At 59.1% G+C, this 19461-nt stretch overlaps 1 protein-coding gene across 3 annotated transcripts in view; it reads left to right on the forward strand.

The window, feature by feature from the left end:
• Positions 1-18296, forward strand: part of Mta1 (metastasis associated 1) — a 35131-nt gene extending 16835 nt beyond the window's left edge. Inside the window, exons 4-22 of one of the 3 annotated variants that reach the window (XM_013066102.3) lie at positions 1557-1607; positions 2075-2201; positions 2273-2336; positions 4488-4605; positions 8238-8340; positions 9003-9102; positions 9233-9421; positions 11483-11557; positions 11814-11872; positions 12253-12368; positions 12667-12818; positions 12916-13105; positions 13259-13348; positions 14128-14280; positions 14432-14467; positions 15885-15896; positions 17036-17067; positions 17363-17514; positions 17601-18296. In XM_013066102.3, coding sequence (XP_012921556.1) covers positions 1557-1607; positions 2075-2201; positions 2273-2336; positions 4488-4605; positions 8238-8340; positions 9003-9102; positions 9233-9421; positions 11483-11557; positions 11814-11872; positions 12253-12368; positions 12667-12818; positions 12916-13105; positions 13259-13348; positions 14128-14280; positions 14432-14467; positions 15885-15896; positions 17036-17067; positions 17363-17514; positions 17601-17751 — 1970 coding nt within the window. In that variant the 3' untranslated portion in view covers positions 17752-18296. The remainder of the gene's footprint in view (positions 1-1556; positions 1608-2074; positions 2202-2272; positions 2337-4487; positions 4606-8237; positions 8341-9002; positions 9103-9232; positions 9422-11482; positions 11558-11813; positions 11873-12252; positions 12369-12666; positions 12819-12915; positions 13106-13258; positions 13349-14127; positions 14281-14431; positions 14468-15884; positions 15897-17035; positions 17068-17362; positions 17515-17600) is intronic. The other 2 variants (XM_087195698.1, XM_021243353.2) reach the window with 2 other exon arrangements.
• Positions 18297-19461: the final 1165 nt, after the last annotated feature.

Genomic DNA, 19461 nt, shown 5'->3' on the forward strand with positions numbered 1-19461 from the left:
ACACGTGTCTGACAGGTCATCTGGGGTGGGATCTTCCTGAGCCTAGGGCTGTGAGGCTGTGGTCAGTGTGGGATGATGTCTCGAAGTGGCCAAGGAAAGTGACTATATTGGGTGGCCAGGGCTGTTCACCAGGAGTGCTGTCCCCAGTCTTCTTGTTGCAAGCCAGTGAGGGGGAGAGATCCATCTGTCCCCCCTAATCCCAGCTCCTAGTGGGAGGAGCTCTTCCTACAAAGAAAGGGGCCGGGGCTTCCTGTGATGTGTGGTCAGCAGGGAGCTGCCTCCCAGGCTCTAAGCAGGGTTGGGGAGGGGGGCTTTGTGGGCTTATACATGAGGGTGGGAAAGGGCTTCAGCCACCAGCAGTGTGGGCATGGTTATAGGATGATGTTCTGCCATCCTGCCTAGTGCCCATGGGTGACTCCCTGGTGAGGAGCTCAGGAAGCTTTGGGCAAGGTATATTCAGTACCCCATTATGGGGCTACATGCTCAGAGCCCTATGGGTGCAGATGTGAGCTCCCCTTGACCTCTAGCCCCAGCCTGTGCCTACCCCACAGGCAGCCCTGCTCCCAGACCTGGAAAAGTGGGCATCTCAGGGCCTTGGTTGGAGCCAGTGGAGGTTTGCCCCAGAGGACCTGAGGCTGATGCTGTCCTTGGAGCCAGCCGCATCCCTTCACATGCTGTCCAGAATAGGGCAGTTTGAGCAGAGATTGCTGTCCTTGTGGGGTGGTGGGCGGCTGCTCCTGGGCAGGGAGGTGACCAGCTCAGCGGGTCTACTCCCCAGGGTTCTGGGACCCAGCCAGGCTGCCTGGAAGAGACCCACATCCCCTGCGTGGCCTCTGAGCTTGGCCTAAGGGTACCAGGGCCTCCCACAGCCACCACAGGGGGACAGCAGAGAGCTACAGGTCTGGCCTGCCCAGTGGGTCTGGGGCTGGGTAACATTGGCCAGGTGGATCCCCCTAGTGGCCAGCATGACCTACCCCAGTTTGAGGGGCTGAGACAACCCGAAGAGTGTTTGTAGGGGGATTGTTTTTGAGATAAGCTTTCTCTAAGTTGCCCAGGATAACCTTGAACTTGGAATCTTCCTGCCTCAGCCTCTGGAGTAGCTGGAATTACAAACGTGCACTGTCAAATGTTGTTCTTTAGCATAGGATAGGGGCAGCAGCCAAGCTACGGGAGGTGCTGGCCAAGGCCCTGGTATCACCTGGACCCTGGTAGTGGCCAATGCCTTGGGGTATTGAGCCCCGCAGCTGGTCTGACCCTCCCCATCCGGGCAGGACCCCCTGAGCCTGCCATCTCCTCATCCTTTTCCGTGGAGGAGGGGCTGGCTCCTGTCTTGTGGAGTGAGGTTGACCAGTCGGGCTGGGGGGACAGGGAGTGGGGATGGGCAGCCGAGGTTGGCTGGGTGAGATGCCAAGGCCTGGTGATCCACAGCCGGGTGGTCTTTGTCCCCACCGGGAGGCCTGTGGCCCCCGTGTCTCCTCGGTCCGGGCCCTGGGCAGGGAGCAAGCGGCCGGCGCTGGCGCTAACCTGCCGTCCGGCGCTGTCTGTCTGTTGTGTAGCCCTGTCAGTCTGCTATAAAGCTGGACCAGGGGTGGACACCGGCGAGGAAGGTAAGAGCCGACCTCTGCAAGGGGGGCGTCCTGATGTCTGTGTCCTGGGGCTGGGGGCGGGCAGCGAGCTGAGGGACATAGCCTGACGGGCTGCCTGCATGCCCGTCCCTGCGTCCCCTGCCGGCCCGGCCGAGGAGGGGCCTTCCCCATATTGGCCTGCAGCTGGCCGTGAATATGGCCTGGCCTGGGGCTGTCCTGTTGGTGCCTACTTGGCCCTCCTACCCTGGACATGTACTTGCTCCCATTTCCTTCCTTTCTCTGGCCTGCTGCTTCCAAGGCAGGCCCTGGACACAATGCCTTCCTCCCCTTCCCATCCTGATGCCCAGGGCCTGTCTCTTCAGGGTTCCTTTGAGCAGGGACATACCAGGCAGGGAGGCAGCCCTCCTAGGTCTGAGCTTGTGCAGCTGGCCTGGGGCAGGTGTCACCTGGTGTCTGCAGGCCCCACTGATGGATACTCTGTCCTTCAGGGGAGGTGGAAGAGGAGGTGGAGAACCCAGAGATGGTGGACCTGCCCGAGAAGCTGAAGCACCAGCTGCGGCACCGGGAGCTCTTCCTGTCCCGGCAGCTGGAGTCACTGCCTGCCACTCACATCAGGTAGCTCCCTCGCCCTCTCCCCCAGCCCTCCTTGCCTGTTTCTCTTCCACCTGTGTGTCCTTCTCTTCCAGGGGCAAGTGCAGCGTCACCCTGCTCAACGAGACTGAGTCGCTCAAGTCCTACCTGGAACGCGAGGTGAGGCCCAGCCCATGTCAAGCACCCTCTCATCGGGCCTGGGTCCCTCTCCACCCACAGAACCCTGAGACCAGCATGAGGGAAGCAGGGGGTGCAACCCAGTGGGTAGCTGCAGGCGTCCTGGGGTCCATTTCCTTCAAGATGACCCATGTGATGAAGCCCCACCCAGGACTCTGGGGATGGGGTGCATGGCCCCCAGGGGGCTCCCAGCTGGCTCCTTGCAAGGGCTTGGTGGGTGTCACACAGAGAATGGACAGAACTCTGTGTAGGGCATGCCTGCCCCTGGCCCAAGGTAACCTGCAGGCCAGCTGAACAAGGGCCTTGGCCACTATTGGTGTTTGGGGATGCTGATTCTTGTGTAGAGACTCTGTACATTGTAGGGTGGTAACCCCAGATGCCACACCCAAGTTGTGATAACCTAGTACCCGGGAAGCTGTGTGAACTGGGTGGGAAGGTCAGAGCTCCTGGGGCCAGGCGGACCAGGGAGCTGGACAGTAGGCAGGGGCCCTGTCACTTCTGTTGGGGATGTGTGTGGCCTGAGGGATACCTGGGTGTAGGAAAGGGCAGGTGTGTCTCCTGGGCTGTGGTCTCATGGCCTGCACAAAGCCCATCCCCAAGTAGGCCCCAAGCTCAGCCCTCTGCCCACCTCACAACCTGGTTCCTCCCATGTGCAGCCCCTGAGGAAACTGAGTCTGCCCGTGGGACGCCACTGAGAGTTCAGCCACAGCCCCTCCTACCCCAAAGATCCCAGTGGCTCTGGGCATGAGGAGGCCATGGCAGTCCCTGTGCCCCTGGGTCAGGAGCCATAGCAGGCTGGGAGGGTCAGTGGAGAGGGGCCTGGGCTAGGTGTCCCCAAGGGCTGCCCAGCTTCCCGGGAGCCCAAAACCTTGGAAAGGTCCCTACTTTGCAGCGAGGGGTACTTGGGGAGAAGCCCTGGTGCAGCCACATGGAGTGACACTGAGAAGAAGTTCCTGAGGATGTGTGTGAACAGAGGGCTGGTGGTGTCACAGTTATGTGTTGATAAGCACGGTGACCATCCTGGTTGCTGCTGTCTCGGCCCTGAGGCCTAAGGGTCCTTTGGTGCCTGTTCCTACTCCCTGTTAGGAAGTGTAGGTTCCAAGCCATGAGCAAACCCAGGCTGCCCTGCTATCTTCTGCCTGCTGGGCACCTGTGCCTGGGACAGCCCTGTTCACTGAGACCTCAGGGGCTCAGGGAAGGAACGCTGAAGACCTGGGAGGTGCAGAGGCCCATACCCTGGGATGGGTGCCCCTGCCCAGGCTTGTGATAGCCCGAGTACATTCCCCACAGATAAGCTCATTAGGCAGTCACAGAGCTTGGGCGAGCGGAAGCCAGCAGAGAAGGTATTCCAGAAGTGGGCCCACTTGACCACATGGGTGGAGAGGAGCCAGGGCAGGGCCTCTTGCCTCTGGCTGGCTGTGTCCTCACAGCCCAGCTCTTGTGCCCTGGTCGTATGTGGCATGCCATGTGAACATCCAAATATAGCCACGAGGGAAGTCAGTTGGTTTGAGAATGGAAGCTGGGAGCGGGGCAAGGCTTGGAAAATAGCCAGGAGTCGAGGGTGGCACAATGGAAGCATGAAGTCCCGGAGAAGCTGGGGCACCGCAGCAGGGCTGGGCACAGCCCAGGTTCACTCTTCAGGACTGAGCCGCTCAGGACCTTTGCAAGGAACATGACCCTGGGGGTAAAATGCAGGATATGGAAGAATGAGAAAAGGCTGTGGCTGTGAGTTCCATCCCGGGGATCTGGGGCTGAGCTTGGAGGTGACCGCAGGCCCTGAGCCCCCTGAGAGAAGCTGTGCATTGAGAAAACTGCCCCTCTGCGCGCTGCAGCCTGTGTTCTGGGTGCATTCCCAGGAGCCCTGGAGTGCTTGTAACTCTGACACGCTTGTGTATAAATTCAATTTTCAAATTGTTGCTGTGGACAGAAAGGCAGTGGCTCTGACCATGGCACCTCCTGTCAGGCTCTTGTTGGGTCCTTCTCAGCTCTGAGCAGATGGGCATCCTTGGTGGCAGTGTCTTGCACCTTCCTCTTCACACGCTTTATTTCTCTTGCTGCTGTGGCCGACCTCATCTGCCCCAGGTCCCAGGGCTGAGGGCACATCTGACACCTGTCTTGTGTGGTGTTTTTCAGGATTTCTTCTTCTATTCTCTAGTCTACGACCCCCAGCAGAAGACCCTCCTGGCTGATAAAGGGGAGATTCGAGTGGGAAACCGGTACCAGGCTGACATCACTGACCTGTTGAAGGAAGGTAGGGCGCAGGCTGGGGACCATGGTGGGTCTGCTAGGGGTAGCGCCGTTGTGGGGAGGAGGCTGGGATGCCCACCAGGAGGGAAGCCCTGCGAGGGCTGGGGTGAAGATGCCTGAGACGCCTGTGAACGGTATGCCAGGCCAGTGCTGCCCCCACCCACATCGTCACAGCCAGGAAGGACCAGGACCGCAAGCCCCAGAACTCCAGCGCCACACATGTCAGTTGGGCCATTGCTAGTTAGTGGGTTGATTTTGTTTGTTTCCTTTTGACAGCTCTTGTGACCCTTAAACCTTTTTTTCTCTGCAGTTTATTTTTCAAGAATCCACTGGCTTTTTTGTATATGTGAGGCCTGTCAGGAGGCTGGGGAGGCAGTTGCTGTCCTTGCCCCTCTCGGAACCTTCAGTTCCACAGGCGTGGGTGCACGCCCCACCCCTTCCTTCTTTGCTGGAGAGCCACCCTTCATCTCCTGGTGGGACTGCTGGGGCCTGGCTCTGTCCCGTGACATTTGGCAGGGGTTAAGCATCCTGTGCAAGTGCTCGTCAGCCCCATGGGGCTCAACGTTCTGGGAGACTAGGATCCTCTTGGGGAGTGCGTCTGAGTCAGGATGCAGCTTTCAGAGTGTCCTGCACATCTGTGTGTGCAGAAGGCTCTCCAGGTGGCTGTGCCCTTGGGCATCTTGGGCCTGGGTGGGGAAGTCCCCGAGGGGAAGGCTACTTACTATCTCTGGGTGCGCTGGTAAATGGAGTCTTGGGTCTGGGTTTAGGCCCTCAGGCCAAATTGGGGTAGCTTCCGGGCAGCAGGGCTTCAGCCGTGTGTGTTCCCCTCCTAAACAGTGACTGGCTGGTAGAGCTTCAGCCTGGCTCTCCTCATGCCCCAGCCATATTCAGTCCTGATGTTCCACACAAGTCTGTCTTCCTAAAGACCTGGCCATGTGGGCCACCCATCTCTGCACTGCGGACACACCTCTTGGGCTCTGTCCATCTCCCAAGTGGCTGCAGGCCTCCCTGTGCCTTCTGGCTCTGGTGGCTGGGTGCCCACTTCTTCCTCCACCTCCCTGGGGCCTGCTGGGGGTGAGCCAGCCCACACTGCCAGCCCTGTGCCTTGGGTTTGGCCCCCATTTGGACAGTGGAGGTCACAGCAGCTCTTTTGTGGAGTCCCAAGGGTTGGAGGGTCAGTGCCAGTCACAGCAAGTCCTGGGTCCCTGGGTCCTTCTGGCTAAGAGGGTTGGTCCCCAGGAGTTCCCTGGGAGACTGCCTGTGTCTTCTGTCCTTTGTGGAAGCCCTCTGCCTTCCCTCAGATAGGAGACCCAAGGGCTAGGATTTTCTCCTGTCCCCTCCTGGATCTCCATATAACAGATGTTGGACCCTGAGGCAGACCACAGTGTGCTTCCCCCACTTTCTGGGGGCCATGGTGGATCTGCTGGGGGTGACACAGGACTCTCCCCCCAGCTTGTTAAGGAGACACTTTTCTACTTTTTCTCAACTTAGTCATCTAGTGTTTTCTGCTATTAAATTTTTCTCTACTCTTAAAATGTCTGGCTCTTTTGTAGCCTCCTAATCCTGTGGATATAGTACCTAATCTCCCTGAGCTGTTAGATTTTCATTTGTTTGTATGCTGGGGATTGAACCCAGGGCCCAGTGCATGCCAGGCATGTGTTTTACACTGACCGTGCTAACGTAGCTGGGCACGTTTCTGACCTCACTGTGTGTGCCCAGCCCTTTCCCTGTTGGCTTCTATGGATTTTTGTCCTTGTTATGTTGAGGGGGATCCAGGTGAGGCGCTGGGCCGGAGAGGCAGCTGGGAGGGGCTTGCTAGAGGGAGGTCCGGCAGGGCCTCCCATCACCCTGCCATCACCCTGTGCCTGCACTCTGGGGGATCCTCATGGTGTATCCTTTTCCTGAACAAGGCTGGCCCAGTGGCCCTGTAGGCTGCCCTAGCCACCTCACAGTCTCTCATGTGAGGACCACAGAGGTGGGAAGATCTTGAGGGAGGGGTCTTCACCAGGAGCATCTGTCTCCCAGAGCCCGTGTTCCGGATGGCTGCCCCGGTGCCCCTGTGCTCAGTGGAGACTGGGACAGCAGGAAGAGAAGCAGGGCTCACCATGCTGGGCTGCATTGTAGGGAAGGGGCCCAGGAGAGGGGCCAGATGTGAGCCCCAGCGCCTCCTCCCTTGCCTTGCAGCTTTGCCACCTCCTGCTTGTGGCAGGCCTCTGCTGCAAGATGGCCTCACCATCTGGTTTGTTTTGTTCTGTTTTTGCAGTACTGGGGAGTGAACCTAGGTCCTTCACATTGAGCTATATTTCCAGCCCTGCTGTTAGATTCTTATTTTTGTCCAGGCTGGGCTGGACCTTACGATTCTTCTGCCCCATTTTCCCAGAGTGTTGGAATTCCAGGTGTGCATCACCATGTCTGGCTTGCTGTCCTTTTTAAGTGATATGAAATTGCCTATTTACCTTTGATGTGTTTGAAATTTTAAAGGAACTGTGAGAAGATAGTTTAGGGCATGGTATGCAGCATTTTAGCTGAGAACCTGGGATGCCAGGAGATGAACCACATCTTCCCCGGCACATCCTGGCCCCAGCAGAGTGATTTTAGATCATAGTATACACTAGGAAAGAGACCTACCCATGGCTATGGAAAATCCTGCTGGGTCCATCCTACGCAGCCTGGAAGTAGCCCCAGGGCCATGAGTTCAAGGGCAGTGGTCACATTTAATCCTCCTGGCTTTTATGCCCACATCTGAGCTCTGAGCTTGCCTTCCAAGACCCTCTTGTTGACTACTGACTGGGCACAGTTGAGGCTGCCTAGCCCTCAAGGCAGGGCCCAGGAGATGCTAGTCCTGAGCGAGGATCAGATGTTTTCTTGGAGACATCCAGCTTGGCTTCAGCCTAAGAGATTGCCCTGGGCCCTGACCTGGGGCCTGGTTCCCTAAGAGGCCCTGTGCTTAGTCATGAGGCGCATTGCTGCCAAGGGCCAAGGGGGTGCCGATTAGATCTTCTGCGATTAGATCTTCTGCGCAGCGTGAAGCTTGATACCCACTAAATTATGAATGCAGCACTTGGGAGAGTTGGACAAAGGCTGATTGTGGAATTTTTCCTGAGGCCTTCCCAGAGTCAGGCCGGGCTAGCTTAGGACATAAGTGCCCCTGGGGCCTCTTCTGTGCATAGTTAGTGTGACCATTCTGGAGATACAGGGCTGCATCTTGGCCACCTCATCACTGATGTTCTGCAACAGTCTCTAGTGGCTTTGGCAGGACATTTGCACTGAGGATGCTGGTTGAAGGCACATGGGATCTGTTATTTCTCACAGCTGCATGTGAATCTATGGTTTCTCAAAATAAAAATCTTGATTAAAACTTAAAAGTGAGTGTTTCTCTGCCCCTTTGGGGGCAGCTGTCAGAGCCCACAGGCCCGCCTTTGCTGCACTTTCGAGCGGGCCACTCCTAGCCCCAGTGTGTGGGGCGCGTGTGCACCTATGTGCAAGCCCAGCTCCATGGTCACACAGCTGCGCTTCATCTCCAGCTCCTGGGTGGGGCTGTGTGGGCCTGGGGCGCAGACTGTGACCCATGGTGGCCTTCCAGGGTCCTCCTGGCAGCCTTCTCCAGCCTCACCACACTGCACTTATTCTGTGTAGGGGAGGAGGATGGCCGCGACCAGTCCAAACTGGAGACCAAAGTGTGGGAGGCCCACAACCCACTTGTAGACAAGCAGATTGACCAGTTCCTCGTGGTGGCCCGGTGAGTGCTGCCTGACCAGGGCAGACAGCAGGGGGCTTGGCCTGGAGCTGGAGCCCCAGGTGGGTGCTGAGGACATGAGGGTTCTTATGTTTGGGCAGGAAGCTGTGCCTTGGCCCCTGGCCCCCCGATGGCCAGGCCACCACTGGTATTAACCTTCCTCTGGGCATGGAAGCTAGACAACCAGGGCAGGCGTGGCTCTGCGGGCTGGGCTCTGTCCTGCCTGTGCTCCTCCCAGGATCAGGCTGCCATCTGGCATGGAGCTGTCACCTTCTGCCCTGCTAGAGAGGGGATGGGAGATGCTAAAAGGAAGGAAAGGGCTGGGCCCTGGGTAGGCAGTTATAGTTAAGGAACTTTGCCAGGGCCTGGGAAGAAAGGCTGCCTGCCTGTCTTGTGGGGAGCTTGGCACCTTGGTCCCCAAGCTCAGGCAGCTCCTGAAGCAGACATTTTCCTCCAGCCTCATGGCTCCACCCTCGTGGGTAGAGAGTTCCCCCAGCTTTCTGCCCCTGGATGCATGCACTGTGTGCACTCCTGTGCCACTGCACTGACTAAGCCGCCTTCATAGTTTCCCAGGCTTCTGGGAGCAGAGCCCTGCAGGCCCCTGACATGCCTGGTGGGGCCCCAGGCCATCTACTCTGATGGTCAGTCTGTCTCCTCCTCCCCAGCTCTGTGGGCACCTTCGCACGGGCCCTGGATTGCAGCAGCTCTGTGCGACAGCCCAGCCTGCACATGAGTGCTGCCGCAGCTTCCCGAGATATCACCTTGGTGAGTAGGCTCCTGCCACCTCCCCGCCCTTGCGAGGCTCTTCCAGTGTGTGGGGAGGGTGTTGGGGATGGGGACGCCCCCAGGGCCTCGGAACAGCATGGGCCCAGGTGACCCTGCTGTCTTGCTGCAGTTCCACGCCATGGACACGCTGCACAAGAACATCTATGACATCTCCAAGGCCATTGCAGCCCTTGTGCCACAGGGTGGGCCGGTGCTCTGCAGGGATGAGATGGAGGAGTGGTCGGCATCCGAGGCCAACCTTTTTGAGGAAGCCCTGGAAAAATATGGGAAAGATTTCACAGACATTCAGCAAGATTTTGTAAGTGCCACAGGCAGGGACAGAGGGTGGCCAGCTGGGCCCTGTGTCCTTATGGGCTGTAGGGGACACTCTGGGAAGCTGCATGTGCCCATCACAGCCAGAGCCTGTACCTTATCCTGGCCCCTCCTGTCCCTGCCTGGCAGGAGCAGCACATGACAAGGACAACGGTCCTCCAGGTGCTCACCTAGTGACCTCCTCACAGGGACTTAGCAGTGCTTCTGCACCCCCCACCTCAAACATTTTTATGTTGTTCTTACTCCTCCCTCATGTCCAACCTGCAAGCCTCGCAGTTCTTCAGTGGAATGCCTGCCTTTCCATGTGGGCAGCACCTGCGCCCTCTGGGACCACACTCCTAAGTGCCTCTAAGGACTGAATACACTTGAGTCCATCAGAAAGAACAACCCCACCACTGTGGCAAAGCCCACCAGGCCACCTCAGAGGAAGAGCATATCTCTGGGTGGCTGGGCCAGCCAGACCACCTGCAATGAGGAGGCCAGGCTGTCAGGGCCCAGGACGGAGTGGGACCTCTGCTGCCCCACTAGGAGTGGTAGGAAACAATTACAAGCCCAGCCAGGGTGGCAGAGCCAAGGATGCAGAGTACCAAGGAGGCGGGTGGGGTGGGGTACAAGCCTGAGGGCCCCTGCTGCCCAGGTGAGTTGGGGAGAGCCTCGGCGGCAGTGGTGGCTAGTAGAGAGAGGACTGCTCGGGGAGGAGGCTAGCTGCTCCCTGACCAGCCCAGAGTCAGGGGCCTCTGCCAGGCCGAGAGACACATAACTTGGCCAAAAAATAAAGGAGCAAAACTTCCTCAGAAAAGAGAGCAAGAAGGTGAGGTCTAGAAATAAATTGTGTCTGATAGACTCGTGATGGAGCAGAATTTGAAGGGGACAATTTTTTTTGAGGGGAAAATGCCACATGCTGTGAGGCGGAGAAGCCTTGGCTTCAGGAACCCAGATGTCGCTCGGGAGTGCAGGGGTGCCTGCAACAGGCACCATCTCTGCCTGTCAGGCCTGGTAACTGAATACAGAAACAGTTCTGCATTAACAACAAGATGGCTCCTTAGGTAACTGCTGCCACAGAACCGACTTGTACGTCTGTTCATAGAGCACAGTGGCATAGTCAGTGAACACCAGAGAAGGAGCGTCATGGTCAAGAGTTTCCACGGTTAGGGATTGAAAGCCTGAAGCCCGGGGTTGGAGCTGCAGCTCTGGTAGAGTGCTCTTGGGCTCTGTCCCAGCACTGCACATGCACACATGCATGCGTGCACCCTTCCATCCTCAGAAAGTAAAGGCAGCGCTCTAAATAAGAGCTCCGTGTTGGAGTCAGGAATGCCCTGGTGAGAAGACAGCAGACCCAGAACACCTGGGTTGAGATCCTGCTGTGTCCAGAAGAGTTGGCGTCTCAAGCAGTGAAGCTGAAGAATTTCAGGAAGGATGGAGGCTGTGGAAGGAAGCCACAGAGAAGAGGTGTGAGGAAATTGAGCCCAGCCAGAATGCCCAGCAGCTCTTGAGACGTGTCTGATATGGGGGGTGGACCCTGCCAGCCTCTGTCCAGCATCTTGCCTGTCTGGTCCTCCTGCCTGCAGTACAGGACCTCTGAGACTGAGTGACAAGAGGAACAGAAACTTAGGACATGCAGTTCTGACGGCCGAAGTCCAAGCTCCAGGGCCGTATCTGTTGAGGGCTCTCATCCTCTTGTGATCACAGGCAGAGAGGGCAGTGAGCACACGGCTGAGTGCTTCTTATCTCTGATCCGTCATGATGGCGGTGCCCTCAGACTCTGTTACCCCTGAAGGTTCCGCTCTGATGCTTCCTAGTGGTGGTCAGATTCCAGCGTGAGTCGGGGGCTGGTCAAGCTGAGACACTTTCCTGGATCTTCTGGGACTTTCCTGAAATTGCTGTGTTCAGCACTCAGCTTGAGGGAGCCCTGCTCTCATGTCCCCAGTTGGTAGGGGTCCAGCCACAGCACCCAGTACTGCTTGTCCCTGCTACCCTCCTCCATAGCCTATCTGGGCAGCAGCCCCTGCCTGTCCCTGCCCCTCGTGATGTGTCCTTCTCGCCCCAGCTCCCGTGGAAGTCGCTCACCAGCATCATCGAGTACTACTACATGTGGAAGACCACTGACAGATATGTCCAGCAGGTGAGGGCCGTCCCCGCCCCTGAGTGGAGGAAGGGAGCAGAGGGATGAGGAAGCCAAAAGCACACCCCTATGGACTTCTCCTGACTGGGGCCCTGGGTTGGTTCCTTTGTCTTGGATGCTATGCAAATTTTAGGGTAACTTTTCACACAAGTCAGCCAGAAGGAGGCAGTGCTGGAGACAGCGGTGGTCCCATCCCACTGCTGAGCTGTGGCGTAAGCAGCCAGCTGACCTCTCTGACCCTCTGTTTTGTTTTAAGAAACGCTTGAAAGCAGCCGAAGCAGAGAGCAAGTTAAAGCAAGTTTATATTCCCAACTAGTAAGTCCTGTCCCTGTGTCTTGGGCTGGCAAAGGTGGGTTGTGGGCACAGCCTGTGGATCCATTGGGTCCACTGGCAGCCTGGGGCTCCTGTGTCACCTGGCTGGGAGTCTGGGGTAGCCCTGGAGGGTGCTGTGGTGCCTGGGGCCTTTGCTCTGGTTCTTCAGGCCTGCTAGTTGGTTGGGCAGGGTAGATCGGGATCCCAGCCTTTGTGGCCCAGCGTTCGAGCTGGGCTTGGAGCTCGGCATGCTGGGGCATGGAGAACAAGTCCTGCTCCATGGTGGCCACTGCTAGGGATGTGCAGGGGAGGGCTGGGGACGCAGGGACACAGGTCTAGATGGCTCTGCCAGGCTGCTGTGACCCACCCCATCCCCCTTTCAGCAACAAGCCAAACCCGAACCAGATCAGCGTCAACAATGTTAAACCCAGCGTGGTGAATGGCACAGGGGCACCAGGCCAGAGCCCTGGGGCCGGCCGGGCCTGCGAGAGCTGTTACAGTAAGTGCCTGGCCAGCACCTGCCTGGGGCAGCAGGGTCATGGGGACACCACTGCTGTGTCCCAGTGGATGCTGTGGCCTGCCCTGGAGGGCCTGCCTATGACAGGGCTAGTGATGTGTGGGTGTGATTGGGCAGGTCTCTCCGGGAGTGGGGGCTCCCTTGGGTAGGTGTGGGGGACCCTGCTCCTGCCCTGGGTGGGGGGAGGAGGGGGACATGGTGGGTGGGGACACTGTGGAATGCTCTCTGCACCGTTGGTTCTGCTTAAGAATCCGTCTATTTCCAACTTTGTTGTCCGTAGCCACACAGTCTTACCAGTGGTATTCTTGGGGTCCCCCTAACATGCAGTGTCGCCTCTGCGCATCTTGTTGGACATATTGGAAGAAATATGGTGGCTTGAAAATGCCAACCCGGTTAGATGGAGAGAGGCCAGGACCAAACCGCAATAACATGGTAAGTGAGACACACCTGCCTGCCTGTTGAGTGCCAGCCTTGGTTCCCTTGCCCCCAGTCATGGCGCTGTGTCTGGGCGGTGCGCCCCCTTCCGCAGAGTCCTCACGGCATCCCAGCCCGGAGCAGCGGGAGCCCCAAGTTTGCCATGAAGACCCGGCAGGCCTTCTACCTGCACACCACCAAGCTGACGCGGATTGCCAGGCGCCTGTGCCGTGAGATCCTGCGCCCGTGGCATGCCGCCCGCCATCCCTACATGCCCATCAACAGTGCGGCCATCAAGGCTGAGTGTGAGTGTCAGTGGGAGGGAAGGACGGCACAGTCCATGGCCCTGAAAGTGGCTGATTTCCGGTGTGCGCCGTTCCTTCCCCTGGGACGGAGTCAGGGTGCAGGTGTGGGCCTGGCTCCTAGGGGCCAGGCCCTTACCCTCTGGTCCCTCACAGGCACTGCCCGGCTGCCCGAGGCGTCCCAGAGCCCGCTGGTGCTGAAGCAGGTGGTACGGAAGCCCCTGGAAGCCGTGCTCCGGTATCTGGGTAAGTGGGGGGCACCCAGCTGTGCGTTCCCAGGCCCACAGCTCCTCCACCCACGGGACAGTCTCCAGGGCTGCCCTTTCCGGTGTCCTGCCCCATGCCAGGCTCAGGCAGATCCAGCTGGGCCTGTGCTGTCCCTGACCCTTCCTGGCTGTGGCAGGGGTGAGTACCTGCTGCCCACAAGGGGGCTCCGAAGGCCCTCAGGGGGACACTGAGACCCCAGCCAGAAGTGGTGTGCTCTGGGAACTGGGCCAGTTGGCCAGGGCAGGAGTTCTCACCACAGTGCTATGCTGAGTGGAGGTGACTGTCCAGGAAGGACATTCCAGAACCATGAGCTAAGTGTACTCCACATGGACACAATTGGCTTTGGCATTGGCCCCTGTCCACAATGGCCCTTGGCCCCTCGGCCGGCCCCACTCCTGCTCTGGGGGCCGTTTGTCTGGTATCTGGCCAGTAGCCAGCCTCTGTCTCAGCTCTGGTGGTCTGGATGTAGCGCTGGCTGACGGGCCTGCTGTGCGTATGGCCATATCCAGATCCTGGCACTGCTCGCCCTTCCCCAGCCGGCTGCCAGGCCATCCCTGCCAGGTTGCCGCTCTGTGGAGGTAGGCCTGGTGCCCCTTCTACTGCGGGCATTCTGAGCCCCCGCCCCAGCGTCTGGGCTGTGCATAGTGAGTGTCCCCTTGGCTTGGCTGGGCCACTGGGGTCCGGATGGGCCTTGCGGGCTGGGCGGGCTGCTGTCTCTGGGATTGCCAGATGACAACCCTCCCTTGCTGTTCTCACAGAGACCCACCCCCGTCCCCCAAAGCCTGACCCCGTGAAGAGCACATCCAGTGTCCTCAGCAGCCTGACCCCTGCCAAGTCGGCCCCTGTCATCAACAATGGCTCTCCTACCATCCTGGGCAAGCGGAGCTACGAGCAGCACAATGGTGTGGACGGTGAGTCCGGTGGATGCCCACCCTGACACAGAGGCTGGGCAGGGTCTGCTGGCCCATGGCCTCCTGGCCCTTGGCTCACTCAGCCCAGTCTTGTCTGGCTCCTATTGACCATGTTTTCTCTCCTCTCTCTCCCGGCCCTTGGCGCTGCCAGGCAACATGAAGAAGCGCCTCTTGATGCCCAGTAGGGGTAAGGCCCGGGCGGCCACTGGTGGGTGCTGTGGCTAAGCCCCATCGTGATGCCTGTGTGTGCTGTCTCCTTGCGTGGCGGGTGGCGTGGGGCGCATCCAGGGGCAGTCCACATGGGTCCAGTGCGGCCACACGCCCCCACGAGCTCCACTTGGCATTTGGCAGAACGCTCATGAGCCTGGGACTCCGGCCATCAGCCCCTCCCAACTCATGCCTTGTTAGTGGACTGTCCTTGCATGCGTGGCCCTGGTGTCCCCACCACCATTGTGCTGTGACTTGCCCGCATGCCTCAGCCTTGCTCGTGAGGCCACCTGTGCTGCCTGCAACCCCTTTGCGCACCCTGCCAGTGGGGATAGCAGAGATGAGTGGGGGCTTCCACAGTGGCTGGGGGTGGTTGGGTGGGCTCATGCTTTGTCGCCTTCCCTCTGCGGACCAGCCTGCGTGCCATCACTGCACTGCTGGAGTGGGGGTGCAGGACCCCTGACCTCTCTGGGAGGAAGTGTCGGTCAAGTCTGTGTTGTGGCATGGTGGCCTGGGGAGAACTGTTTGAAACCCATGGATACCCAGGCCTAGGGTTTCTGTGCGGCCCCTGCCGCACCAGGGTCAGCAGAGTTGGCCTGCCCAGGCTCCTCCTGGCTTTAGGCCAACTTGGTGGCCCAGCGAGCCAGCTTGGGGCCCAGGAATCGGTGGCCATCCAGCCACATCTCTGCCTTGGATGCTGCCTTTGGAAGCCCTGCAGATGTTCTTAGCTCAGGCTTCCACCTGGACCCATGGCCTCTGGCCACCCATGCCCCTCTCCCTGTTGGTTACACCCCACGACAGGAAGTCTGGGAAGGGTCTTCCCAAACCCTCAGATCTTATAGACATAGAAGCAAGCTCTCAGTTGCTGGTCTTTTTTGTTTTGTAAAAAGCTGTTCACAGACAAGCTAAAGGTCTGTTTATTCCTGTTGAATTTTTCAAAACCCACATGCTAGTGCCAGCGTTTGGTCCCTGAGGTGTGTCCTGTGCTGAGCAGCCCTGGGAAGTGGCCCCTGCCTACCCTTGTGAGCCACTGTGTTGGCTTGTGCCTGGGTAGGGTGGCTCCCAGCTCAGAGGGGTAGCTGCAGGAGGTAGTGCCAGTCTTCAAGGGCTGAGGGCCCTGCCTGGCTGGGTGGAGATGGCCCCGCCTCAGTGGTCCGGCTTCTGGGGGTTGCTGCAGGGAGGCCAGGGCTAAGGGCATTGGTATGGGTGGCCCTGTCCAGCCTGAGCAGGTGTGAGCTCAGGCCAGGGGCTGGCTGCCTGTACCATGGGGCCTTAATGCACTAACTGCTGCCCCGCACCATCTGCCACTCTGTCCCCATCTGCCTGGGCTGCCCACCATGCATGCTGCTCACTAACACTAGCCTGTGTCTTCTCCCTCTGCCGCGTTCCCCTGGCAGGCACTTACCTGGGTAAGTAGCTGTGGCACTGGTGGCCTCCCTGGTCACAGGGTTGGCTGGCATCCCTGCAGGCTCCATGAGCGGGCTGGGCTCTCCATGCTCTGAGCTTCAGGCCACCCACCTGTGCCCTGCCCCCGCCCCATGGGAGCTAACCCAGCTGCCCAGGAAGAGCCAGGCCAGCACAGCAGTCCCTTGTGGGCCCTGGAGAACCACCTTGTATTGCAGGTGGTGTGTGGTAGAGGAGGGGGAGGAGCACCCTGAGTTAAAGGTCGTATGTGGGAGAAGGGTGGGTAGCATCCATTTTGGAGTTAGTGTAAGGGTGGAAGAAGGGTGGAGCACCCTGTGTTGGTGGAGGAGGGTGAGGAACACCCCATGATGGAGGCAGGGGGTTACTCTGCATTGTACGTAGCAGGTGGAGGAAAGTGGGGAGCACCTTATGTTGGTGGTGGTATACAGTGGAAGAAGTGGGAGCACCCCATGTTGGGGCAGTAGGGAGGCTGGGCAGGCTACTCCCCTGAAGGAGAAGACCTCAGCACTTGGGGACCTGGAGGGCCCACACTGAGTGAGGCACCTGCCCTGTCCCCTGTGGGGTAAGCCCTCTAGAGACCAGCCCTGGCTTCTGCTCTCAGGCAGGCTAGGTGGGCCCAGCTGGGGCTCCCTAGTGGGATGGTGAGCTCTGGTGCCCAGACTTTGACCTCTCTGCCTCACTCCAGTGACATTCCTCCCAGGCCCTCAATCAGCACATCCCTGGGGGCCATGGCCCAAGTCTGGCCCAGTCTGTGGGCAGCTCTGCCTTCTGGGGTGTGAGTGCTTGCAGAGGGGCCTGGGGTGTGCTGCTGAATTGGCAGCTGTGCCCTGTAGAGCCTGCTTACTGTGAATGCCAGGCTTCATCTGCCCCGGCTCCACTGGAGGCTGGCGGGCAGCCTGCTTTGGCCCAGGGAGCTTTCTCTGTCTGTGCCTTCTGTTGGCCAGCACAGAGCTGTCCCCAGAGCCTGAGGGCCATCTCCATGGCTGTATGGGTAGGCTGGGATGCAGGGGAGCTGAGCACCCACATCCTCATCTCCAGGCTGCATCCTGTGCCCATCGAGGGCCATCTGCAGTGTGAGGAGATCATGCCCATCTCAGCCTCATCTCTGCCCTTTTCTCACCAGGTCTGGCAAACCACGGACAGACCAGGCACATGGTAAGAGGGACAGTGGTGGTGTGGCGCAGCTCACATGGCACCAAGTGCACACAGCTGTTTGCTCTGTGCTTGGGAACATCTGGGAGGCTGGGTGGAACCCAGGAGGCCATGCCAGGCCCAGCCATTCTGGGCCTGAATAGCCCTCAAAGAGCTCCTGCCTTTCCTGAGCCAAGTCTGCTGGCTGCATATTGGCAAAATGGGTTGGCCTGGACCTGGCTGCCTGAGGCACTGTTCCTGGGGTGTGGGATGCCACGCGGAGGCCCAGAGGCTGCCTCACGCCCCTCCTCTGCTCCAGGGACCAAGCCGTAACCTACTGCTCAACGGAAAGTCGTACCCCACCAAAGTGCGCCTGATCCGGGGTGGCTCGCTGCCCCCTGTCAAGAGGCGACGGATGAACTGGATTGACGCCCCCGATGACGTGTTTTACATGGCCACTGAGGAGACCAGGTGGGGCCCGTCCTGGGGCACAGGCGGGGGATGGGCAGGGCATGCGGCCACCTTCCAGCCCTCACAGCCCTTACTCCCATTCACAGGAAGATCCGCAAGCTTCTCTCATCGTCGGAGACCAAGCGTGCTGCCCGCCGGCCCTACAAGCCCATTGCCCTGCGCCAGAGCCAGGCCCTACCGCTGCGGCCACCCCCGCCTGCGCCGGTCAACGACGAGCCCATTGTCATCGAGGACTAGGCCGCCTGCCCACAGCCCACCCAGCCCTCCGCCAGCCCCCTTGCCCGCCCGTGTCTTCGAGGCCTGCACGGCTGGGTGGCCTCCTCCCCTGCCAGCGCTGCCCACCTACCCTGCACCCTGCGTTTCAGTAGTGCCCCACCTCCTGCCCTCCTGCGCAGAGACAGCTCCTTCGGCGGATGTTGGGGAAGAAGTGTGCTTTAACTTATTCCAAGAACGCCAAGGAGTTGTTTTTTAGCTTTGTGTTTACCTTTTGGCTGGAGCAGAGAGGAGGGTGGGCCCCAGCCCTGAGTGCTGTGGGGCTCTTGCCTGGGGCCAGGCCCAAGGTTTTTGTTGTGTTCTGTTGAAGGTGCCATTTTAAATTTTATTTTTATTACTTTTTTTGTAGATGAACTTGAGCTCTGTAACTTACACCTGGAATGTTAGGATCGGTGCAGCTGAAGGTGGTGGCCAGGCTGCCTGGTGGGGTTGGCCCCTTGTCTTTTCAAATAATTTTCATATTAAACAAAAACAAAGAAAAAAAAATCTCGTAAAAAAGAAAAAACCCAGCCAGCCCTTCTCTGTGTCTTTTGTTCTCACCTCTCCAGCCTCAGGCTCTTCCTGCCCCGAGCACCTCTGAGGACTCCAGGCCCTGCCTGGGCAGGTTGGAACAGGACGCCTCCCTAGGTGGTCCCAGTGCCAGGGCCCTCCCACCTAGCCCTCCGAGGCAAGTGGGCAAGCTGGGCTGCTGGCCGTATGTGGAGCAGCTGGGCCCTGAGGTGAGCTGAGTGAGCCAAGACGGCAGCAAGGGAAGCCAGATGTAGCACACGCCTGTAATCACGGCCCTTGGGGGGAGGGGAGCTGAGGCAGGAGGCTCGCCAGAAGTTCGAGGCCAGCCTGGGCTACATAATGAGTTCAAGGCCAGCCTGAACTCCATAGTGAGACCCTGTCCCAAAACAAAAAAAAGACTACAGCAAGGGGCTGACCCTGCCACCAGGACTGTGTCTCAGGGTTGGGCCCCACTCGGGCTCCACCAGAGCCCTGTCCCTGTGACTGCATCCAGACCTTTCTCAGGCTTGCTGAGATCTCACTGGCAGGCTCTGCTTGGAAGCCCTCCATTTGCTTGTCTCCTGCGCCTACCCTCGCAGGCACTGGGACAGGTGCAGGCAGACCAGCTGGGGCGAGGAATCTGGGCTCCAGAGCCTGCCCTGAGGCTTTGCCCTCTAGTTGGCCCCTCTGGGGGTCAGTGGGCTCTGCCTCCTGCCCCCACCCCACTCAGGCACCTGGGATGTACAGAGACCTCGAATTAAAATAGAAACCACTTCTGCTCCTGCCGTGGGACAGAGATAAGGGGGCGCCTGCCTCCGTGACAAGCCCTGGGTGTTGAGGACGTGACTGCAGTGCACACACTACCCATCCTCCCATGATCCCTGGGTCAGCAGTCTGCCCTTCAGTCCTCAAGAAAGCCTCTGAGGCCTCTTTCAACTTGGGGGTCTAGAAGAAGGGAAGGGGCTCTGGACCTGCCAGCCTGGCGCCCTTCCCCTCCTCAGTCACTGGCTTCTCCGAAGCCTGGCCTTTCCTGGAGACATTGGGTATGGGCAAGGGCAGGCTCAGCTTTGCCCTGAGGAGACTGGGACCCCCTCCCACCTGGGTCCGTACCCCCATCCCTCCATGCTGGCTGCACTGTCCACTGCAGGGCCAAGCTCCTGCCACCTGTGTCTGCCACCTGCCACC

Source organism: Heterocephalus glaber, unplaced genomic scaffold (assembly GCF_053883595.1).
Source record: "Heterocephalus glaber isolate CG9 unplaced genomic scaffold, H.glaber_assembly_v1.0 deba00001608, whole genome shotgun sequence".
Lineage (NCBI taxonomy): Eukaryota > Metazoa > Chordata > Mammalia > Rodentia > Bathyergidae > Heterocephalus > Heterocephalus glaber.